The sequence below is a fragment of the Carcharhinus amblyrhynchos genome, chromosome 14, assembly GCF_965287045.1.
Source record: "Carcharhinus amblyrhynchos chromosome 14, sCarAmb.v2.hapA, whole genome shotgun sequence".
Taxonomy (NCBI): domain Eukaryota; kingdom Metazoa; phylum Chordata; class Chondrichthyes; order Carcharhiniformes; family Carcharhinidae; genus Carcharhinus; species Carcharhinus amblyrhynchos.
Genome location: NC_137337.1, coordinates 64,657,414 through 64,680,009, shown reverse-complemented (window position 1 = coordinate 64,680,009; position 22,596 = coordinate 64,657,414). Strand labels below are relative to the sequence as shown.

Below are 22,596 nucleotides of genomic sequence, written 5' to 3'. Positions count from 1 at the left end.
GCTCTATGATTCTATGTCTTGGAGATTTTACTGCTCATCCAAGGAGCTTCCCTTTCTTAAAATGCCTTCTTTCATCGGATGTGGGCATCCCTGGCAAGGCCAGCATTTGATGCCCATCCCGAATTGCTCTTGAACTGAACAGCTTGTCACACCATTACAGGAGACCATTAATAATCAACCGTATTGCTGTGGATCCAGAGAATCCGGAGATTTCCTTTGCTAAAAGGGCATTAGTGAACTAGCTTTTTCGATTCCAGATTATTCATTGCACCAGCAGCCGTGGTGGGATTTGAACCCCTAACCCCAGGATATTAGACTGGACCTCTGGATTACAAGTCCAATGACATTACTAGTACGTCATTGTCTCTCCCTCTTTGTGTGTCTCTTTGCTCAACCATATGGAAATAAGAACCAGTGTCAACATTTGGATTCAAAAGGTGACCGGAAGGTGATTACTGCCTATTAAATGTTACAGATTCCGAATGTACGGAACCATTGAGCGTGGACGGAATCTCCTCCGACATGGAGGAGGAAGAGGATGAGCTCAGCAGGAGCTTCTCACGGGAGACAACAGTGCCAAGAACTCCGGATCAGGAGAAATTCCTGAAGCAACATTTTGGGACTCTGGCTGATGAGAGTATTGGAGGTAAGGCTGTCTCCACTGTGAGGAAATTTCAGATTCGCAATGGATCGTTATCTTAGCCAGTGACCACCGTGGAATTCTTTCTGAATGATTGTTTCATGGGAGTGGGGGTATTGCTGGCAACTCTATCCCTAATTGCCCTCCCACCGAGTGGGTGCTTGGCCATTTCAGAGGGCGGGTTAAGGATCGACCACATTGCTGTGGTTCTGGAGTCACATGTCGGCCGGGCCATGCGATGGCAGATTTCCTTCCCTAAAAAAAAATGATTATTTTATAGTTTCTATTCCTGAGACTAGCATTTTGATTCCAGATTTTTCTCACGAAGAAATTAGACATAGCCCTTGGGGGGAAAGGCGGGATCAGGATATTGAATTATGATTGGCCATGTTCAAAATCAATAGCAGAGCAGGCAGGATGGGCCGAATGGCCTTCTCCTGCTTCTAGATTCTCTGTTTATTGGGTTTAATATTCTACCAGGTGCTGTGGTGGGATTCGAACCCATGTCCCTGGGCATTAACCTGGGTCCCTGGATTACTAGTTCAGAGGACATTATCAATATACCCCACTATCTCTCTGCGTGCCCAATTGGAGAATGTGGACCTGAGAGACTTTGTAAATCTTGGAGGTTTTATCCTCTTGGTGGAGGGAGGAATTTCCCAGCATTCCAATTTTTTTAAATTCATGGCTCTTGGAAATAGGGGCGGCACGGTGGCACAGTGCTTAGCACTGTTGCCTCACAGCACCAGGTTCCCGGGTTCAATTCCAGCCTCGGGTTACTGTCTGCGTGGAGTCTGCACATTCTCTCCATGTCTGTGTGGGTTTCCTCCGGGTTTCTCAGGTTTCCTCCCACAGCCCAAAAAAGGTTGATTGGCCGTGCTAAATTAATCCTAGTGTCGGGGGATTAGCAGGGTAAATATGTGGGGTTACAGGAATAGGGCCTGGGTGGGATTGTGGTCGGTTTCGTCTCAATGGGTCGAATGGCCTTCTTCTGCTCTGTAGAGAGTCTATGATTTTAAGGGATGTGGGATCGCTGTCTAGACCAGCATTGTTGCTGTCTAGACCAGCATTCATTGCCCATCTTGTTGCCCTTAAGAAGATGGCGTTGAGCTGTCTTCATGAATCCACTATGGTCTCTTGGAAATGTTCCCCTGTGGCCAGTGATGCAGATGCACAAGCTGGCCGCTGCTTATCAGCTATAGTTGATGCTGTATGATTCACACCAGCTCTTTGGGCCCAGAATTGCTGTATGTTCTTCACAAAATTAGCCTGGATAGCTAATCATACATAACCAAATTGTTTCTTCTCCATGTGTTCTGAGTGCTACCAGCCCCATGCCATGTGAAGATCATCTTCAAATATTCACTTCCCAATCAATGTACTTATCTGCATTGTCCAATTTTTAAACATCTTGTGTCATTTGTACCCTCATTGTTGTATGTCTACTTCTTTCCTATGGTCTTCATCCTTCCTCCTCTGAAGGCAATAACTCTTTGGGGAGGATACAGCGCTCCATTGCTCTCCAGATCTTAACCTATGATTTGATGTAGTGAGGGTGAGAGGGAAAGGGGAGTCCTGACTGAGAAAGTCCTGCCCACACTGAGCAATAGGTATCTGAAAATCTGCACCATTCCCTCTTGCCAGTAGAGGCCGCTGGATGGTATATCAGGAACCCTAACCAAATTTCAGCTATCATGCTGAGAAACAGCACCTCCCACAACCTTGTGCTTATAAAAGCACCTCACAATCAAGTACATTTTGAGCCATACTGACCCTTGAGATGTAGGAAACGCGGCAGCCAATTGCTGCACAGCAAGAGCCCATAAACAGCAATAGATAATGACCACATAATAACAGATGTTGATTGAGGTTGTTATTGATATTGATATTGGTCAAGGCATCGGGAGGAAGTCTCCCCTTCGCTTTCAAAAGACTGCCCAGGGATATTAACACACACCTGAGAAGGTAGACAGCGTCTGGGGTTTTCAGGTCTCATCCCTCGGCGCAGCGCTCCCTCGGTGCGGGAACACCTTGGCTCGGCTCTCCCTCGGGATCCGGGGGTTACAATTAACCAGAAACTGAAGTGGCCTAGCCATATAAATAATGAGGCGAGCAGAATAAGTCAGTGGCTAGAAACCTGATGGAAAATAACTCACCTCCTAACTCCCAAAAGTGCCCATCCACCATTTACAAGGCACAAGTCAGGAGCGTGATGGAATCCTCTCCTATTGCCTGGGTGAGAGCAGTTCCAACAACACTCAAGAAGCTCAACGCCATCAAGGACAAAGCAGTCGCTTGATTGCTACCCATTCCATATTCAATCTCTCCACCCACTGGTGAAACAGTGACAGCCATGTGTACAATCCACAAGATGCACTGCAGGAACTCACCAAGGCTCCTTAGGCAGCACCTCCCAAAGCTATGACCATTACCATCTAGAAGGACAAGAGCCGTAGACACATGGGAACACCAACACCTCCAAGTCATTCACCATCCTGACTTGGAAACCTATCGCTGTTCCTTCACTGTCGTTGGGTCAAAATCCTGGCACTCCCTCCCGAACAGCACTGTGGGTGTACTTGCACCTCAGGGACTGCAGCTTTTCAAGAAGGCAGCTCACCACCACCTTCTGAAGGGCAACTAGGAATGGGCAATAAATGCTGGCCTAGCCAGCAACAACTAGATCATGTAAAATGAATAAGGAAAAACACCACTGCTTCCCCCTGATGGAATAGATCCCTGTGGATAGCTGTTAGGATACACAAGTCAATGCCTGGGAATGGTTTCCCTTCAGGAAGAGACTCCATGCATCATTAATTCACTGGGATTGACATTCAACTTTACTGAGTTGCACCGAGCACCCTTGTCGTGGTTCTGCATTTTTAATAACATGCGATATGAATTACTCCGGCAGTGAAATCTGACCATCGGCTGGACAGCCTGAAGCTATTGTTTGCAAGAGAGACTCAAGAGCTTCTAAACCCTCGGCTCAGCATTTCAGCAAGGTTCCTGTCTCGATCGCTGACATCAAGTTTCAGGTCAGTAGGACAAAGTCACCATGGACTTCACCAGTAGAATGTAATTGGTTAGTGAAATCAAATACCGAAAGACAACATTTGGTGATCATTTAAAAAGGGAGTATGTTCCGACATGGAGCGAGGACAACTGAAAATACATATCACAAAAATCTGTATTTTTAGTTAGTTTTAGTTCCACCAAGAGAAATCCACTTTGAAATAGTGCAAAAGGTCCAACAGCATCTGTGTGTGTGTGTGTGTGTGTGTGGGAACAAGAGTTAAACATTACCTCTTTTGCTCTTGCCACAGATGCTGCCTGACCTGCTGAGTATTGACGGCCCGAATGGCCTCCTTCTGCGCTGTAGCTCCTACGATTTCCAGCATTTTCCACTTTATTTCAGATTCCTAGTATCTGCGATATTTTACCAGTGGTTCATAGAATCTTTACAGTGAAGAAGGAGGCCATTCAGCCCATTGCCAGCCAGGCCCTAACCCCATAATCCCACGTATTTACCCTGCTATTCACCATGGACCTTTAAAGGGGCAATTTAACATGACCAATGCACCTAATCCACATATCTTTGGACTATGGGGGGAAACCCACGCAGACACGGGGAGAACATGCAAACTCCACATACAGTCAGTCACCCAAGGTGGGAATTGAACCCGGGTTCGTGGCGTTGTGAGGCGGCAGTGCTAACCACTGTGCCACCCTACAGTTCATTAACTGGAAAGGACTTAACTACGATGAACCACTGCTAATTATATTGGTGTACAGGTGCCAGTTTCTTATTAATTTGGAAAATACGTGCTCAAAAAACCTTTGGAGTGTGCTGAAAAGAAGTAGTTGGATTTTCAAATCTTCCGCATCCGAGTACGGAAATCTCCTAGTGGTCATTAATTTGAGCTGAAGCATTGATCTGTCTTATGGCTGGGGTCAGCCTTAAGCACCATGTTCCTTAAACCAGCAACAAAAGATTGCAGGAACTCAATCTGACCAAATTCACACTCAATATTCTCAGATTCTTTTGTGCCAGTTTGATGGGTTTTTGGGCGAATTGCTTTGAAAAAAACCCAGTGCAGGGGCCAAGTGGAAACTCCAGATTACTTCCTAGCCAGAGTAACAGTGAGAGTGGGTTCTGAGACAAGGCTGAGGTGGGCGAGAGCCAGATGAAGGAATGGGGAGTTATGGAGTGAGTGGGTGTGGAATACAGATGGCTGTTTCCAGAGGGAGGAAGAGCTAAGGGAGATGTGGGAGTGGGCAGAGTTAGCCACACCAAACACTCAGAGGTAATGTGGCCATGGCAGATATCTCAACTGGAGGGGGTAACCTCGCATGTGCTTGGCGGAGCTGAGGTGTGTTAATGTTGCAATCCTGTTACAATGAAGTGTATGTTCCAGTGGTAAGTGAGGGCAGCTGTTAGTATTGGGAATAGTTTAGGATATTATTCTTCAATATATATATACATGAAAACTAATTTCCACCTGTGTGGAAGTGGGGGGAAGTAAAAGGGAGTTTGTGGGTGCAATTATCCCATTGAGTTGTGGCAGGCGAGGGGCAGAGGATAAATATTTGATAATAAATACAAAGATATAGCATTTATCACATATCTGTTTCTTTAAAAATGGACACTTGAAAATAAGTATTTGATGGACATTTGTGTCAAAGTAATAAACAGAAACAGTGGAGTAAGTCATCCCCTGTGATGTGTGCTTGTAAATATGTTGGATAAAAAAGTAGACTGAATTCGGATACCTTTGGACTTGTTTGAAGTGATACTTGAAATTTGTACATCTGATGTGCTAAGTGTATTTTATAAGATGTAAATTTTAAACTTACACCTTGTAAAATTACACTTAGCGCATCAGGAATCAGGATATTGAATTTGACCATCAGCCATAATCAAAATGAATGAGACCAGGCTTGAAGGGCCAAATGGCCTACCCTTCTCTTATTTTCTATGTTTCGAATCCCACGGGAATTGAAAACTCGATTTCCCAGCGGTGGGAATTGACACTGGGCACTCGAGGTCCATTGCTGTCATGGTGGGTTGCCATTGTTGGAATGCAAATGAACGCCAACTGGAATTTCCCCCCAACTTTCAATCATTTCCCCCTGCTTCCCCCACCCATCCCAGTGCACATCCAGACCAACCTGGAGCGTATGTGCCCTGGAGGCTTCCAGCAACTTTGGACCCTGACAGATTATGTGCAGCGATGGGTGGGTGAAGCATCTATCATGTAGATCCTGGAGCTGTAGCTGTCTGGGCACCTTTTAAATATGGTGCCCAGATATGAAGCTGGGTGAGTGCCATCCTGCCTGGCCTATTGTGGAAAATATCCGAGGAGCCTTTGAAGACTCTGGGTCTGTACTCAATGGAGTTTAGAAGGATGAGGGGAGATCTCATTGAAACTTACAGAATATTGAAAAGCTTGGATAGAGTGGACATGGGGAAGATGTTTCCACTAGTGGGAAAGACTAGAATCTGAGGGCACAGCCTCAGAGTAAAGGGACAACCCTTTAGAATCTGGGCAACATGGTGGCACAGTGGTTAGCACTGCTGCCTCACAGCGTCACGACCCTTGTCCAATTCTGTCTTCAGGTCTGTGCAAAGTTTGCATGTTCTCTCTGTGCCTGTGTGGGTTTCCTCCGGGTGCTCCAGTTTCCTCCCACAGTCCAATGATGTGCGGGTTAGGTTGATTGACCATGCTAAACTGACCCTTAGTGTCAGGAGGACTGAAAGGGCAAATATGTGGAGTTACGGGGGTAGGATGGGATTGTTATCAGTGCAGGCCGAATGGCCTCCTTCTGTACTATAGGGATTCTATGATTCTAACTAATGAGGAGGAATTTCATCAGCCAGAGGGTGGTGAATCTGTGGAATTCATTGCCACAGAGGGCTGTGGAAGCCAGGTTATTGAGTATTTTTAAACTAGAGATAGATAAGTTCTTGATTGGTAAGGGGATCAAAGGTTACAGGAAAAATGTGAGAGAATGGTGTTGTGAAGCTTATCAGCTATGATCAATTGTTGGAGCAGAGCAAATTTGATGGGCCAAATGGCCTAATTCTGCTCCTATATCTTATGGTCTGGTACCACCCCCACCACACCGCCCCCCTCCCCCCACCCCCCACCCCACCAGAGCTGCATAATTGACAAGCTTGGTATTGTGCGATTTGGAGCAATTTCCTGGTGGGCTACATGGTGGGAAAGAGTCACACTTTCCGCTCCCCCATCATGGGACTTAGGCCCAGAGCAGTAAAGTAGGGCCTGTACCTGTGGTCTCTGGGTTTTGTGACTAAACCTATGGCTCCAGATTCCTCCTTTACTCAGTGAATGAGCACTGTATTAGAGGAAAATGTTTGGAGAACGGGAGCAAAGGGATTTACAGAGGTGACAGGAAATTAGGGCAAGAGTAGGAGCTTTTTGAGGACTAGTTCTTCAATACTTTATTCAGAAATCCCCTGTTTGTCAATTTGACAGAGCAAATCAATTCTCAGAGGTTTCAGGTGGTGCTTCTCAATGACTGTAACATGTTGGCTCAGTGATCTGTATTGTGACTGTTATTAATGATCTTTCACGAACCATCTGTCTGAATGGTCTCCTGACACTGATATCGCCAAGGGGACATCAGTCAAGCACAGTTAATATGAAGCTAAAAAGCTGTAAAGCGTTTCATAAAATCGAATTTGTTTTGCAATTAGTACATGCAAGAGAGCAAAGACGTTCTGTTCTTACTTCACTTCAGGATGCAGTTTTCGATGCCTTTTGTTGAGTCTTGTACATTACCAACAAAGTTAAAGAGCTCCCTGCAAGGATGAGGATCAGACCCCATGGCTGAAATTTTGCCGTCCCACCCCACTGCCGCCCTCCCTCCCCCACAGCCAGCCCCCCACCACGAAATCAGTGCGAGTGAAGGGTGGACAGTGGAAATGTCCGTTGACCTCGGGTGGAATTTTACGATTTTGGGTCGAGTGAGGCTGTGATGTCCCACCCCTTGGGCCTGAAGCCATCTAAGAAAGTAGGCAGCAAGAGTTGTTAATCCCTCCTGATTGACAGTCCAACACACTACTGTTGAGTTAGAGAAACCTCTGAGAGCCTAACACTATCACAGAGCAACAAACAAAGCGGCAGAACTTTAACTGAGAATCTAATCTTCTCCTGTATAGCGACAGGTCCCTAACTGAGGGATCAGAACATCACTCAAGGGCTACAAACTCTTTGAATGTGTTGCCCAGTGCTTGCTGCTGGAACTTCAGTACTTGTTGAGTGTGGGTCCACTATTCATCTGCAGTGATGTCCTCTGATTAGAAGCCAACTACATTCCTGTTAAAACGATTTGACTCAGAAGTCTCACAACACCAGGTTAAACAGGTTTATTTGGTAGCAAACGCCACTAGCTTTTGGAGCACTGCTCCTTTGTCAGGTGCCCATGTTGCTGACCTTTCTGTGTTTTCAGGAACTCACCAGACCTCAGCTCCAAGTTCCTCCAGCCTGGTGAGGCAGGAGTCACCCAAGGCACACTCGCTGGCCCTAACCAAGAGCAACGAGGAGAGGAGGCCGTCAGAGAGAGAGACAAACAAGAATCACTGAAGGGGGAAGACTCAGTCAGATGCAGAAATGACAATCAGAAACAAGCAGATGATGTAAGTACTGCGTGACATTTTGGATTTTTCCAAAATTTCTTTACTTATATATACAATAGTTTCCACAGGTACACCAATTCTAATGGTGAATGCGCAGAGGAACTTTATTAGAGTGATACCAAGCTTATCCAAAGGATGTGCAGGTTAGGTAGATTAGCCATGGTAAATTGCCCCTTAGTGTCCAAAGATGTGCAGGTTCGGTGGACTGGCCATGGTCCATTGACCCTTATTCCCTCCCTATTGACATTGTTAGTCAACCCACAGCACATGGACTGCACCGATTGATTCAAGAAGGCAGCCCACCACCACCTTCTCAAGAGTAACTAGGGATGGACAATAAACGCTGGCCTAGCCAGTGATGCCCACGAATGAATGAATAAAATGAGGTGTGAATCCAGAGGCAATATTAGCTGTGAGCCATATCTGTGGAAACATTGATGGTGAGATACTTCAGTATGGTTGTTGACAATTAATCTCTCATTTGGAAATATTATCAGTCAGTAATTCCGAGCAGTACATTGATTCTGAGTCTCCCCTATGAGACGTTGCTGTGAAGTCTCTCCTCTGAGACCTTGCTGCCGAGACTCTCCTATTGCAGCCTGATGGTGATCTTAAGGTAGGTTCCAATAATGGGATCAGAGCAGTATGTCAAACATTGGCTTCTACACAAAAGCAGATCCAAGTAGCATGCTCATAGATTAGTAAATAACCAAAGGATTTACTTTCTCTTACCTTGTTTTTTCCTGCAGCCCACAGGGGAATTACTTTCGGTGTCGAATTTTGCCCCAGGCAGAACTCCAGTGAAAACCGTATTGAGAATGGAGCCTAGTGCTGTTCCGGATAAGTCAGGATCTCTCCGAGCCATGTACATCCAGAGGAAACGCAACCCTGCCCTAGAAACACGGAAAGTGTTCATCGGATCCACCAAGGGACAGTCAGCCTCAGCACATCCGAGTCCAGCTGTGTCACCAGGTCCAACCATGAGAAAATCCCAATCTGTTCATGACCTGATCCATGAAGGTAATGAGAAAGGAGACAATCACATATATTTCCACCAAGGATAAGTTGATTAAAGATAAAGAAAGATCTTGCATTTATGTCGCGTTGAGGATAAGCTCAGGAGATCCAAGTTCTTGATTTGATGCCCCTCAAAATAAGAGCTTCTGCAAAAAAAAATCCTATATAAATGCTAGCTACATGGAGAAATATAGAGTGGTAAATAATATGTGCAGGAGAAAAGATTCTTTAACATTTTCCTTTCTCAATGCTGTAGCTCGAGAAAAGGGAATCTGGTCACACAAAACTGAAGATACAGTTTGATGTTGTAATGGATGACCCAGGGCTGAAATCCTGATGTTTGTTGATAGTTCAACTAGCGGACGTTTAGTCAACCCTTTAGGTGGGTTATCGTCTGGGTCTTTTGGCAGCTCACAGTCAGTCAGTCACTTTAAGAGCACACATGAGGAATTTTGGGATGGTCTATATTTCATTAAACCAGAAGGGTGGAACCTGAGCAGCTGCAGAGTGTTGCTGGACAAAAAGAGCAAAGGATTTATCGATGTTGAGGGCCCCGTACTGAGGAGTATCTCTTGATATTGAGGGTCCCGTAATGATGAGAATCTCTCGATACTGAGGGTCTGTTATTGATGAGGATCTCTCAATATTGAAGGCCCCATACTGAGGAGGTTCTCTCGATGTTGAGGGTCCCGTAATGATGAGAATCTCTCGATACTGAGGGTCTGTTATTGATGAGGATCTCTCAATATTGAGGGTCCCGTACTGAGGAGGATCTCTTAATACTGAAAGTCCCGTACTGACGAGGATCTCTCGATATTGAGGGTCCGGTACTGATGAGAATCTCTCAATATTAAGGGTCCCGTACTGAGAGGGTTCTCTCGATATTGAGAGTCCCGAACTGAGGAGGATCTCTCGATATTGAGAGTCCCGAACTGAGGAGGATCTCTCGATATTGAGGGTCTCGTACTGATGAGGATCTCTCGATATTAAGGGTCCCATACTGAGGAGGTCCTCTCGATGTTGAGGGTCCCATTACTAAGAGGGTTCTCTCGATATTGACGGCCTCATACTGAGGAGGCTCTCTCGATATTGAGGGCCCGTTACTGATGAGGATCTTTTGATATTGAGGGTCCTGTACTGATGAGGATCTTTTGATATTGAGGGTCCCATACTGAGGAGGATCTCTCAATATTGAGGGTCCCGTACTGATGAGGATCTCTCAATATTGAGGGTTCCATACTAAGAAGGTCCTCTTGATATTGAGGATCCCGTACTGATGAGAATCTCTCGTTATTGAGGGTCCCGTACTGAGGAGGATCTCTCAATATTGAGAGTCCCGTACTGAGGAGGATCTCTCGATATTGAGAGTCCCGTACTGAGGAGGATCTCTCGATATTGAGGGTCCCGTACTGAGGAGGATCTCTCAATATTGAGAGCCCCGTACTGAGGAGGATCTCTCGATATTGAGAGTCCCGTACTGAGGAGGATCTCTCGATATTGAGAGTCCCGTACTGAGGAGGATCTCTCGATATTGAGGGTCCCGTACTGAGGAGGATCTCTCGATATTGAGGGTCCCGTACTGAGGAGGATCTCTCGATACTGAGGGTCCCGTACTGAGGAGGATCTCTCGATACTGAGGGTCCCGTACTGAGGAGGATCTCTCAATATTGAGGGTCCCGTACTGAGGAGGATCTCTCAATAGTGAGAGTCCCGTACTGAGGAGGATCTCTCGATATTGAGAGTCCCGTACTGAGGAGGATCTCTCGATATTGAGGGTCCCGTACTGAGGAGGATCTCTCAATATTGAGAGCCCCGTACTGAGGAGGATCTCTCGATATTGAGAGTCCCGTACTGAGGAGGATCTCTCGATATTGAGAGTCCCGTACTGAGGAGGATCTCTCGATATTGAGGGTCCCATACTGAGGAGGATCTCTCGATATTGAGGGTCCCGTACTGAGGAGGATCTCTCGATACTGAGGGTCCCGTACTGAGGAGGATCTCTCGATACTGAGGGTCCCGTACTGAGGAGGATCTCTCAATATTGAGGGTCCCGTACTGAGGAGGATCTCTCAATATTGAGGGTCCCGTACTGAGGAGGATCTCTTGATGTTGATAATGAGGGTCTTCTTCTGAATGATAAGGAGTCAGTGGTTCTTCTGTAACATAACATGAGCTAAGATGAGACCCTGACAGTGATAAGTATAATCTGATACTGAGATTGGTTTCAATGAATCCTTTGCAAACCGGTTAGTTGTTTCTGGTTTTCATTGTGTTTATCCTATTTAGTTTACCCAACAGACGCGCCATCTACAATAGTCACACCTGCAAAGCTGCAGCCTCAGGCAGTGACGGTAACTGAGAAAGATACCAGGGCGTGCCAGCGACGGACTTTGCCCTTAGTCCCCAGTAAAGTGGATGCCCCTCTGTCATCACTGGCAAAAGACAGCACTCAGGGAAAGAGACAAAAATCCTACATGAACCCAACCACCAGCTCCATGGCCAAAATGTCACGCAGTGTCTCAATGGGAGACAGCCTGAACCTCAGCGAAAATAGTGAAAGTTTGACACTGGGTGTGAGTGGGCCACCTTTGGAATTGTCCCCTCTGCTGATCACAGACACTGTGAATGAAAACTTGCACAAGCAGGAGATCGTTAAACAGAACCTAAAGGATCCTGCAAGCTCCAAGCCATTGTTACAGCCATCAGCAGGCTCCACAATGTCACCCGTTAACAGCTCTCAGGCTAAGCTAACTCTTGGCACTCGGGCTAACTTATTCCTGGATCTACCGAAACCGCTGCCCGACCGACCTTCCTTGACTTCATTCTCGCCTCCCATCAAGCTGAAGTCTTGTTGCGATGGCGAGTCCTTCAAGTCGCCTGTTTCCCCAGCAGGAGGAACAAAATGGAGGCTGTCCCTGGGCGATGGCCATGTCACACAGAGGAACATCCAAGAGAAAAAGAGTGGGGGTGCTTCCACACCCGGACAGGAGACAGCTGCTCCTCTGGAACGCCAGCCGCCCGTACAATGTCACCGTGAGTCACAAATAGGGACATCTCTTAGCCCTCTTTGTCAGCAAGTGTCTCATGCTTGGCTGCCCGCTGACGCTGAGCCCAGATGTGGCAGGCTTGTTAGTGAAGCCTCGGACTCCTTATCCAACACCCCAGAAGCAAGCAGCCAAGTGGCAACTGTTTCGACACCAGCAACACTCCCTCCTTCTGCAGCTCAGGAAGCTTTAGCAAGGGAATCAGGTAAGAACTGATCCCAATTCTGGATTGACCTTTACCTGCACTTGGCAGTTGCTTCACAATTCTGCCCATTGCAGCACACCGTGCTGGGGTACACTTCACCTTCTCTTTGTTACCACCATTCTATTTCACATAAATTGACACATCCTGTGTTCAAGTTGTCTTATCTTTCTCCCCTTGGTCTTCCGAATTCAATGCTGTGTCTCCAGAGAGTGGCTACAGCAGAAGGAGATGATGGCCTAGTGGTGTTATCGCTAGACTATTAATCCATAAACCTGAGCTTGTGATCTGGGTTCGAATCCCACCATGGCACACGGTGGAATCTGAATTCAAATTTTAAAATCTGGAATTAAGAGTTGACTCATGACAATGAAATGATTGTCGGAAGGAAATCTGCTGCCCTTGCATGGTCAGGCCGACGTGTGACCCCACGTGGGCCACGTCCATGCCCTCTGAAATGGCCCAGCAAGCCACAAAAATTGTATTCAAAGAAGGCAGCTCACAACCATCTTCTCAAGATCAACGAGGGATGGCCAATAAATGCTGGCCTAGCCAGCAAATGCCCATGTCCCACTAGTGAATTACAAAACAAAATCCAAGAACAGCATCTCTACCTCCAACCCTTCCCTCCAGCACCTCCACACCCCACTTTCCCCCAGATTTCAAGGGCACACAGTCAGGGCATATCCCAGCTTTATAAACCCGACTCAGTGGGGGGAGGGAGGGCGGGGCAGAAGGTCATATTTTAGTTCCATGGTGACGGAATTCTCTGCAAGCTGGGCAGGGTGACCCTCAAACAAGGCAGATCATTCTAATTGCTGGTGGAAGGCTGCCTTTGCCTCCCCATGTTCCACACAACCCCATGGCCCCAATATCTTCCATGCCAACCTCTATCCCTCTGCCCACTCCACCACGGCCTATCATGTCTTCTATGCCAACCTATGCCTCTTCCCACCTCTTGAAGTCTTGATGCCGATTAATGCCAACCCATATCCCATCAGTCATGCAGCACTAATCCAGTAATGGTAAGGTCAATTTGGGAAGGCAGAGTGAAATAGCAAGCAATCATTTTTTGACGCACCAGACCGTTTTTACAAAGGTTTAAAGGGCAGGAGTTTTAAATGTTCTTACAGCTCCTTTTTGGTCATCCCTTTTAATGCATTTGGCAGTTCCAATGAGTTTCCCAGTTCCAGTGAGTTTATGCACCATTTAAGCACTTCCATGCTCACTTGCAGCAAAATCCCAAAGGATAATTGATCCCTCATAAAATTGTCCTGCGACCACATCCAAAGGGGCTTCTTATCTCTCCAAATTGTATCCTGGCTATCCAAACAAACCCACAAAGTTCAGACCTACTCCAGGTCTAATCTGCTCACACCAGGTTTCAGATAGTACTTAGTGATAGTGACTTTTAATGAGCATCTTGACAAATACATGAATAGGATGAGAATAGAGGGACATGGTGCCCGGAAGGGTAGGGGGTTTTAGTTCAGATGGGCAGCATGGTCAGTGCAGGGCCGAGAGGCTTATCCCTGTGCTGTAATTTTCTTTGTTCTTTGTTCACTTGCATCAAAATCACACCAGTGGAGCCACCTGCTGATTTCTACAGGCAACTGCATGCACAAAACATGACCTGACCTCATTCTCCCCCCCAGCCCCACCATCTCCCCATCCACAAGAAAATGGTAGATGCTGTGTTCGGAGGTGGGGTTTCTGACTTCTGGGTTCGATTACCACTTTCACAAAAACATAGAGGGTCGCTCTCATTGTGAAAATCCAGGCTTCTGTTTACAGCGCAGTACGATTTTGTTCAAGACCTGTGGGGCTAAAACCTCACCCTCTTCTTGTGACAACGGGCTGCACCATTCTGCCTGTGTAGAATACATTAGTGTGTCGGTCACACCAAATGTGACGTTGTGGGAGTTCCTTTATTATCTCCAATTAAGGCTTTTCAAATTAAAGTCATCACTGCAGTGTTAACCACTCGCTCTGAACACTGACTACATTAATATCTGATACTCTGAACTCCGCACACAAGATGAGTCAGGAGGAAAATGCCCAGAACATTTTGATTTAGTTGGGAGACGGATGTGGGACAAAAAGTGCTTCGGAGAGCTTGAATTGCCCGTATAAAATGGGGTAACAGCAATTTCCTTTCTATTCTGTTTTGTTGACAGGTCCTACTATCAGTGTTCAGAGTTGTAAACTCTTGGCGAGGGAGCTGCAGAGCTGTTTAGAGAGAGCCCTGAGCCTTTACCGTATGGTGAGTGTTATTGGCATGGTCAGAGCAGTCACGTAGTGGTATTGTCACAGGACAAGTAATCCAGAGACCCAGGTTAATATTCTGGGGACCGGGTTCAAATCCTGCCACAGCAACTGGTGGAATTTGAACTTGATTAAAAATAAGATTAAGAATCTGCTAATGACCATGAAACCATTGTTGATTGCTGGAAAAACCCATTTGGTTTAAGGAAGGAAATCTGCCAAACTTATCCCATCTGGCCTACATATGACTCCAGACACTCAGCAATCGGGTTGACTCTCAAATGCCCTCTGAGAGGGGAGTCACATCCCGTAAAATTACTTTTTTTAAATGTGTCTAAAGTAGATCCAGGGGATCATTGGTACATTGAAAAATGAAAACTTAACAAGAAAGGTCCATCTGCGACTTATGAAGGATTTTCAGGATAGTTAGGCTTAAAGATGAGACTTACCATGTTGTAAAAAATAACAATGAATCTGAGGATCAGGAGCACTTTAGACATCAGCAAAGAGCCACCAAGAAGTTGATAAAGAAGGGAGAAAATGAGAGCATATTAGACAGGAATATAGAAAGCAGATTGTAAAAGATTTTACAAGTATGTAAAACGGGATTTGTGCCCAGGGCAAATGGGCCCTGAGATGTCCTTGGTCTTCATATAAAGTCACAGAGTTCTACAGCTCGGAAAGAGGCCCTTTCGTGCCTGCACTGGCCATCAAACACTGAGCTCTTCGAATCAAGTACCTACCTATTCTCAGGAAGGGTGTCATTGCATTGGAGTCAGTACAATGTGGGTGGCATGTTAGCACAGTGGTTAGCACTGCTGCCTCACAGCACCAGGGAGCCAGCTTCAAATCTGGCCTTGGGTCACTGTCTGTGTTTGCACGTTCTCTCTGTGTCTGCATGGGTTTCCTCCTGGAGCTCTGGTTTCTTCCCACACAAATGTGCGGGTTGGGTTTATTGGCCATGCTAAATTGACCCTAGTGTCAGGCGGATTAGCAATGTAAATGTGTGGGGTTATAGGAATAGGATTTGGGTGGGATTGTGGCCGGTGCAGACTCGATGGGCCGAATGGCCTCCTTCTGCACTGTAGGGATTCTACAATGGCAGTTTACTAGATTGGTTCCCTGGGATGAGAAGATTATCCTATGATGAGAGGCTGAATAAATTGGGCCTACATTCTACAAGAGTTGATCGCATTTAAAACACATGTAAGAATCTGAAGGGGCTTGACAGTTTGTTTCCCCTGGCTGGGGAATTGAGAACACAAGACAGACAGTTTCAGGATAAGGGGTCGATCATTTTGGACTGAGATGAGGAGAAATTTCTTGGTTACGATTCTTTGAAATTCTCTACTCGAGAGTTGTGAAGGCTCCATCGTTGAATCCATTAAGGCCGAGATAGAGAGATTGTTTTCTCTCTCAGAGGAACAAGGCATACGAGGAGTGGGCGGGGAAGTGGAGTTGAGGCTGAAGTTCAGTTACAATCATATTGAGGGGGGCGGGGGGGGCAAATGCGAGTGGCACAGTGTTTAGCCCTGCTGCCAAACAGTGCCAGGGACCTGGGTTCAATTCCCAACTTGGCTCACTGTCTGTGTGGAGTCTATACATTCTCCCCATGTCTGCATTCTCCAGGTTCTCCAGTTTCCTCCCACAGTCCAAACGACATCCTGATTCGGTACATTGGCCATGCTAAATTCTCCTCAGTGTACCCAAACAGGTTCTGGAATGTGGAGATTCGGGGTTTTCACAGTAACTTCATTACAGTGTTAATATGAGCCAAATTGTGACACTAATAAATAAACTTCAACTTGAACAAATGGTCCACTCCAGCTCCTATTTCTTGTGTGCATGTGTTCTAAACACTTGCTGTTAAAAGATGGTTGGAGTAATGTTCACTCTTTAGGAGAAGGGGACTATCCAGAAGTCATGGCTCCCTTATAACAGTCGTTCCTCTGCATCTCTGTTTCAGGTAGCCAATAACAAGGACTCCTCGGATGAGAGCCACCAGATGACAGCCGTTCTCTCAGAAACATTCGCCTTGGTGAGGAAGGAATTGGACTGTCTCCAGCACCCGGCAGCAGGTCCCAGGCTATCTCCCCAAGGTCCCAGCCAGGCTGCCTCTGCCCCCTACCCAGGTGGTGACCCCCCAGCGAAGGGCGACGGCTTTGAAGATGTGAAGACCCTCGCTCTGCTCGAGCAGTATTCTGAACTTTTACTCCAAGCTGTGGAGAGAAGGATGGATCATAAGCAGATAGGAGGAAGGGGGAGTTCAGAACTGTAAATTGTACAGTGCACAACACAATTTGAAGCTTAAAAGCTCCCCGACACGGAGAGACAACCATAAAAAACACTCTTCCCACTGGAGGAAGGAAAATGTTACAACACAACCCAATGTGTTGGTCACAATCAGTCTCGTATTTAACCTGGAACTGGTTAAGTTCCAGTGTCTAATTGACCACAAGGAACCTTTATTGCCATTGCCTTCCTGTGTTCTTTTCTCTCTTAATGTTTTAGTTCTGCACATCCAGCAATAGGCTGGATGGGTGGAATCACAAATGTTGCCGCCTTCTCGCAGAGGTCAACTCCGGAAGTGGTCAGTGAAAACATTTCATTTCAACCTGGAGAGCAACAGAGAGGGGCTGTGGCTCACCCAAGGCTGCTGGGCAGGGGGGTGTAGGTGATCCACATAGTGAGAGTGGGAAAGGGAAGCTATCGGAAGAACAAAATATTGTCTTGGCTCGATGTGAAGAAGCTGCGACAGAAAGACAGGGGCGTTGTCAGTCTGACACAGGCTCATGGATGGTTCCCTAAGCTTTGTTATAAAACCCTCGTGTTTGGTATCTTGTACTCTCACTCTCTCTTTCTCTCACTCTCCGACCACCTATCTCTTCCTCTCTCTAACCAGATGGTGCTCAGGTACCTCCAGTTAGGCACTAACTCAGTTAGTACAGTGACCTGGTAGTCCTGCTGGTGAAACTAGAAACCTAGAATGGATCACGGCGGATCAGGGCATTGTTGGAGCTGATCCGAGGGACTAAATGCCGACTGGAGCCACTGGGCAGAATTTTACCGGCACGTCCGCCCAAGGTTCGTACGATCCCGCCTGAGGCCAACGGAGAATGCCGTTCTCGCCCGCCCCCGGAATCGGGACAAGCGTGCCGGTAAAATCCCAGCCTCTAAGCTGACGGTCCCTTTAAGAGAGGGGAAGGGAGCCTGTAAACCAGTGTGTGCTTTTGATATTCCTCACAGTGTGTGATATAATGTGCATTCCCAAATGATAGGACCACAGTTCCCTTTCTACCTTCCTCCAATCTCCAATATATATTGGAAATCAGAGGATGTAACTTTTGGGAACATTAACATGTTTACTTTTTGGAAGGTCTGCTCAAGAGTTAGGACAAGGAAGGTCCAGGTGTGAGTGGAAAAGGGTTTCCCCACTTTCGCAGTGTGCAGTATCCCCTTTTATTGTTTGTTCTGTACAAGCTAAATCTTTCAACTCCCCAGTGGGCACGGGAAGGGTACAGATGCTGTTTGACGCCCCAGTGGCTACAACAGCAGTGGTGTGATGGACCTATGAATGTGACTATATACCCCCTGCCATTATTTCAGGTTGATTTAGCCATTAAGAAAATGCCAGCACCTGACTGCAGAGTGATATTTGGAACAAAGTTCATGAAGCACCAGCATAGACACCCCACCTCAGAACAGGAACCCCGCCCCACCCAGTGTCTCCGGGTGGACTCCCCAAACTTTGGACAATAACTTGGACAGGAATTCATAAATGCTGGACATCGCGCACACGCAACACTGGACCCGAGACATACACACTGGACAGAAGACACACCACATTGTACATCACACGCACACACTGGACATGACACACACACTGGACACCACACAGGACAGGAGACACACACGCACTGAACAGGAGACTCACAACACACACTGGACACATACACACACAGGACAGGAGACATACTTACACATACACACTGGACAGGAGATACACACATCCACTGGACATGACACACACACATTGGACATTACACGCTCACAGCAGACAGGAGATACACACTGGACACAACACACAGGACAGGACTCACACACACACACTAGACATGGCACACACCCACACACACACTGGACAGGAGACTCACACACACACTGGACATGGCGCACACCCAGACACACACACGCTTACACACACAGGACAGGAGACACACACACTGGACAGGAGACACACATGCACTGGACACAACACACACACATTGGACATCACATGCACACAGTGGACACAACACACTCTAGACAGGACATGCACACACTGGACACATGCACTCTAATTCTGGGCAATAATCCCCCAACTCTTTGAAGACGCTTACCAAACTTTGCCAATTTGTACAAACCTTGAGTAGCAATCCTAAAAACTGAAGAATCCTGATGGACGAAGCTTCTCCCAATCCTCAGTATCTTCCTGGAGATGTTTCTGGAGATGGTGAAACTCTATGGGAAATCCCTGCTGAATCTTTGGTTGCATTCCATGCTACTCAGGGAAATGGGGTTTGCTGAGTGATCACAAGTGAGCAGGAGGGCTTCACGGTTTCTCAGTGAAGAGGTTCCTCCAGCAATGCGATCGGAACTGTGAATCTGTTCCGAGGCAGAGGCGAGGTGTCCTTGGTGGAGTTTTTTCAATGAGTGAGTGTGCGGCTGACTAACTGAGGTTGTCACTGGCTGTCTATTCACAATGTTAAAATGGTCAAGAGTTTCAGATGGGAAACAGGGACAAATGTTTCTTTTGTTTTGTAAAAAAACAGATTTTTTTAAACTTTTTAAAAAAACTTTGCAGAATACTGAGACTTTGTTACAGATGGCCGTGATTGATGGCAATTGCATGCTTTCAGAAAAGTGTTTAAATACTGCCTTACCTACTCAGATTTCTCAGTGTGTAAGTGAGGCACGTGGGGTAGTGTTGAGCCATAGATATCAGGAAGTTCCCAGATTTGGTTCTTGGGTCTAAGATCACAACCAGACAGTGCTGGAGGGGCTGACACTGATGATTGGCCTCTGGTTATCCTTGGCATCATCGCTAGATTATTAATCCAGAACCTCAAATAATGTTTCTGGCGACCCGGGTTCAAATCCCGCCACGGCAGATGGTGGAATTTGAACTCAATAAAAAGTATCTGGAATTAAGAATCTACTGATAACCATGAAACCATTGTCGGAAAAATCTATCTAGTTCACTAACATCCTTTAGGGAAGGAAATCTGCTGTCCTGGCCTACATGTGACTCCAGAGCCACAGCAATGTGGTTGACTCTCAACTGCCCTCCAAGGGCAACCAGAGGATGCCCTTGCTGGCTAGCCACGAACGGATAAAAGTTGGTGTATTTTTCCTCACCTACTGGGGGAGTGTGGCTTGATTGCTCCTGGCAGTGTCGGTTACCCCTCCTGCCTGGGACCTGCTCCATTCACGGGGAATTATTTATAAAAATTTTTTTCTAATAAGGTCACTTGACGACACAGCGGTTGGGATCGTCCCAGATTTTTATTAGTATTTTAAATGTGAAGAACTATAGAAACCTCGACCTGGAATGAGACAGAATATCGGACGTGGTAGTCCAGGATGGAACTAGTATGTGCATGAAGGTTCGTTGCATGGTGCATCCCAATGATGCACATCAGTGGTGCATGTTAAAGGCCGATTTGGAGACTTTTTAAACTCCAATTTCTTCAAACGATTGTCCGTGACGATGAATTAGTATCAGTGTATTTTATAATGGAAGTACCGTCTTCATTTCTATATTGGGTTCCCAAACTAATTTCTAAGCTGGTTGCTGTGAATGTTTCTTCCTTCCTCGTGTGTTTCTGGTACCGTAAATTACTGTTTTTACCTGTTTTGCCATAGTGTTTGTACATGTTGATCACGTCTTAAATATTTGCAATAAAATCCCAGCGTCTGGGAGGAAAGCCATTGGAAAGACTCTTGTTACAAGTGGAAGATAATGATGGGTGAGATCTTTAAGGATAAGGTGCTGTTTTTAATCGATTAGCAAACCATTACTTATCCCTCAAGCAAGGCGCAGATAGATCACTGCTGTTTGTGGGAGCTTGCTGTGTTCAAACTGGGTGCCATGTTTCCGACATTGCAGTTCTGAAGTATTTCACTGGTTGTGAACAGCTTTGGGTTGTCCTATGGTCAACAGCAAGGGCAAAATTTCATGTCCCCTTCCCCCTGCCCCCACTCCCGGCAGATTCAGAAGAGGGGGTAGGTAAAATTGCAAGGACAGGATTCCCTCTGGGATCTTGCCCACCTCCAGTCATGAGTTAATGCTGGGCCAGGCAAAGCCTCAGAGGGGAGGCCTGCCTTGCCCCTATTAAGGTGCTCTTAAGTGGTCACTTAATAGCCACTGAAGGGCCCTTTTGTACCCAGCCTCAATTTTTAGGCTGGCAAGTTGGGCCTACATCAGAGGCTCTCTTCCCCTAAGGGCTTGGTGGCCTCCAGACTCTTAACTGCCCTCCGAAATGACCAAACAAGCCACTCAGTTGAAGGGTAAGTAGGGATGAGCAACAAATGCTGTCTGTGCCAGTAATGCCCACATCCCTCGTTTGGAAGAGAGAACAAAAGTATTATTTAAATGGAGAAAGACTGCAGAAAACTGCAACATAAAGGGACTTGGATACTTGTGCACAAAACCCAGAAAGCTAGCACACAGGTGATCAGGAAGGCTAATGGAATGTTAGCCCTTGTTTCAAGGGAGTTGGAGTTAATGAGTAGGAAAGTCTTGCTGCAACTGTACAATGAACTTGTGAGACCACATCGAGAGCACTGTGAGCAGTTTTGGTCCCTTTATTTATGGAATTTTATTATTGGAGGCAGTTGAGAGGAGGTTCACTAGGATGATTCCTGCTATGGAGGGATTGTCCTATGAGGAGAGGTTAAACAGACTGAGACTCTCCTCATTGGAATTTAGAAGAATGAGAGGTGATATCAATGGAACATATAGGATCCTTAAGATGTTTGACAGGGTAAATATTGACAGGACGTTTCTCCTCATGGAAAGTCTATTTGTTGTTCGTCCATCGTCATCGATGAGGACCTCGACACCATGAGTCATTCTGAGGCTGGGTGCAGTGTGTCCGAAGATGACTGATCAGGCCAATCAGGCATGGAGTGTCCTGGCACAGATTGGACAGACTTGTGTAGACACTGTAGTTGTTGCGCTGGTGGCTCTGGACTTGTATATAGTACACACTGCTGCTACTGGGCGTCAGTGGTGGAGGGAGTGGATGTTTGTATATGTGCTGCCAATCAAGCGGGCCGCTTTGTCCTGGATGGTGTCAAGCTTCTTAAGTGTTGTTGGAGCTGTACCCATCCAAGAAGTGGTATTCCATTTAAGAGAGTCTATTTAAGATTGTGATGAAGATGAATTTCTTCTCTGAGGGTTGTGAGTCTTTGGAGCTCCTTGCCACAGAGAGCTGTGGTCTCAGAGTCCTTGGGCCTGATTTTACCACCTTGATTCTAAGTGCTGGGCGGACTTGAAACCGGGAGTGTTTCAGATCCGACTTTTAGACCTGTCCTCCGGCGTCCCCAAACACTCCCTGCCTGAAGAAAAAATCAGCAAATTCTGAATCGCACTGCACAAGCCTGTGGACGGGGCTTATCGCGCCCGAAACACTGCTGCTCCAATCAGAGCCTTCAACTGTGCAATCACACTAAAAAAAATAGAAAAACTCTCCCCTGCCACATCACTCCTGGGTCCAATAAT

At 46.5% G+C, this 22,596-nt stretch overlaps 1 protein-coding gene across 2 annotated transcripts in view; it reads left to right on the top strand.

Annotated features, from left to right (window-relative positions):
* Window positions 1–20,795, top strand: part of mapkbp1 (mitogen-activated protein kinase binding protein 1) — a 191,496-nt gene extending 170,701 nt beyond the window's left edge. Inside the window, exons 25-31 of one of the 2 annotated variants that reach the window (XM_080203017.1) lie at window positions 476–646; window positions 3,555–3,678; window positions 8,117–8,303; window positions 9,053–9,323; window positions 11,607–12,569; window positions 14,744–14,829; window positions 16,798–20,795. In XM_080203017.1, coding sequence (XP_080059143.1) covers window positions 476–646; window positions 3,555–3,678; window positions 8,117–8,303; window positions 9,053–9,323; window positions 11,607–12,569; window positions 14,744–14,829; window positions 16,798–17,109 — 2,114 coding nt within the window. In that variant the 3' untranslated portion in view covers window positions 17,110–20,795. The remainder of the gene's footprint in view (window positions 1–475; window positions 647–3,554; window positions 3,679–8,116; window positions 8,304–9,052; window positions 9,324–11,606; window positions 12,570–14,743; window positions 14,830–16,797) is intronic. The other variant, XM_080203018.1, reaches the window with a different exon arrangement.
* The last annotated feature ends 1,801 nt before the right edge of the window (window positions 20,796–22,596 follow it).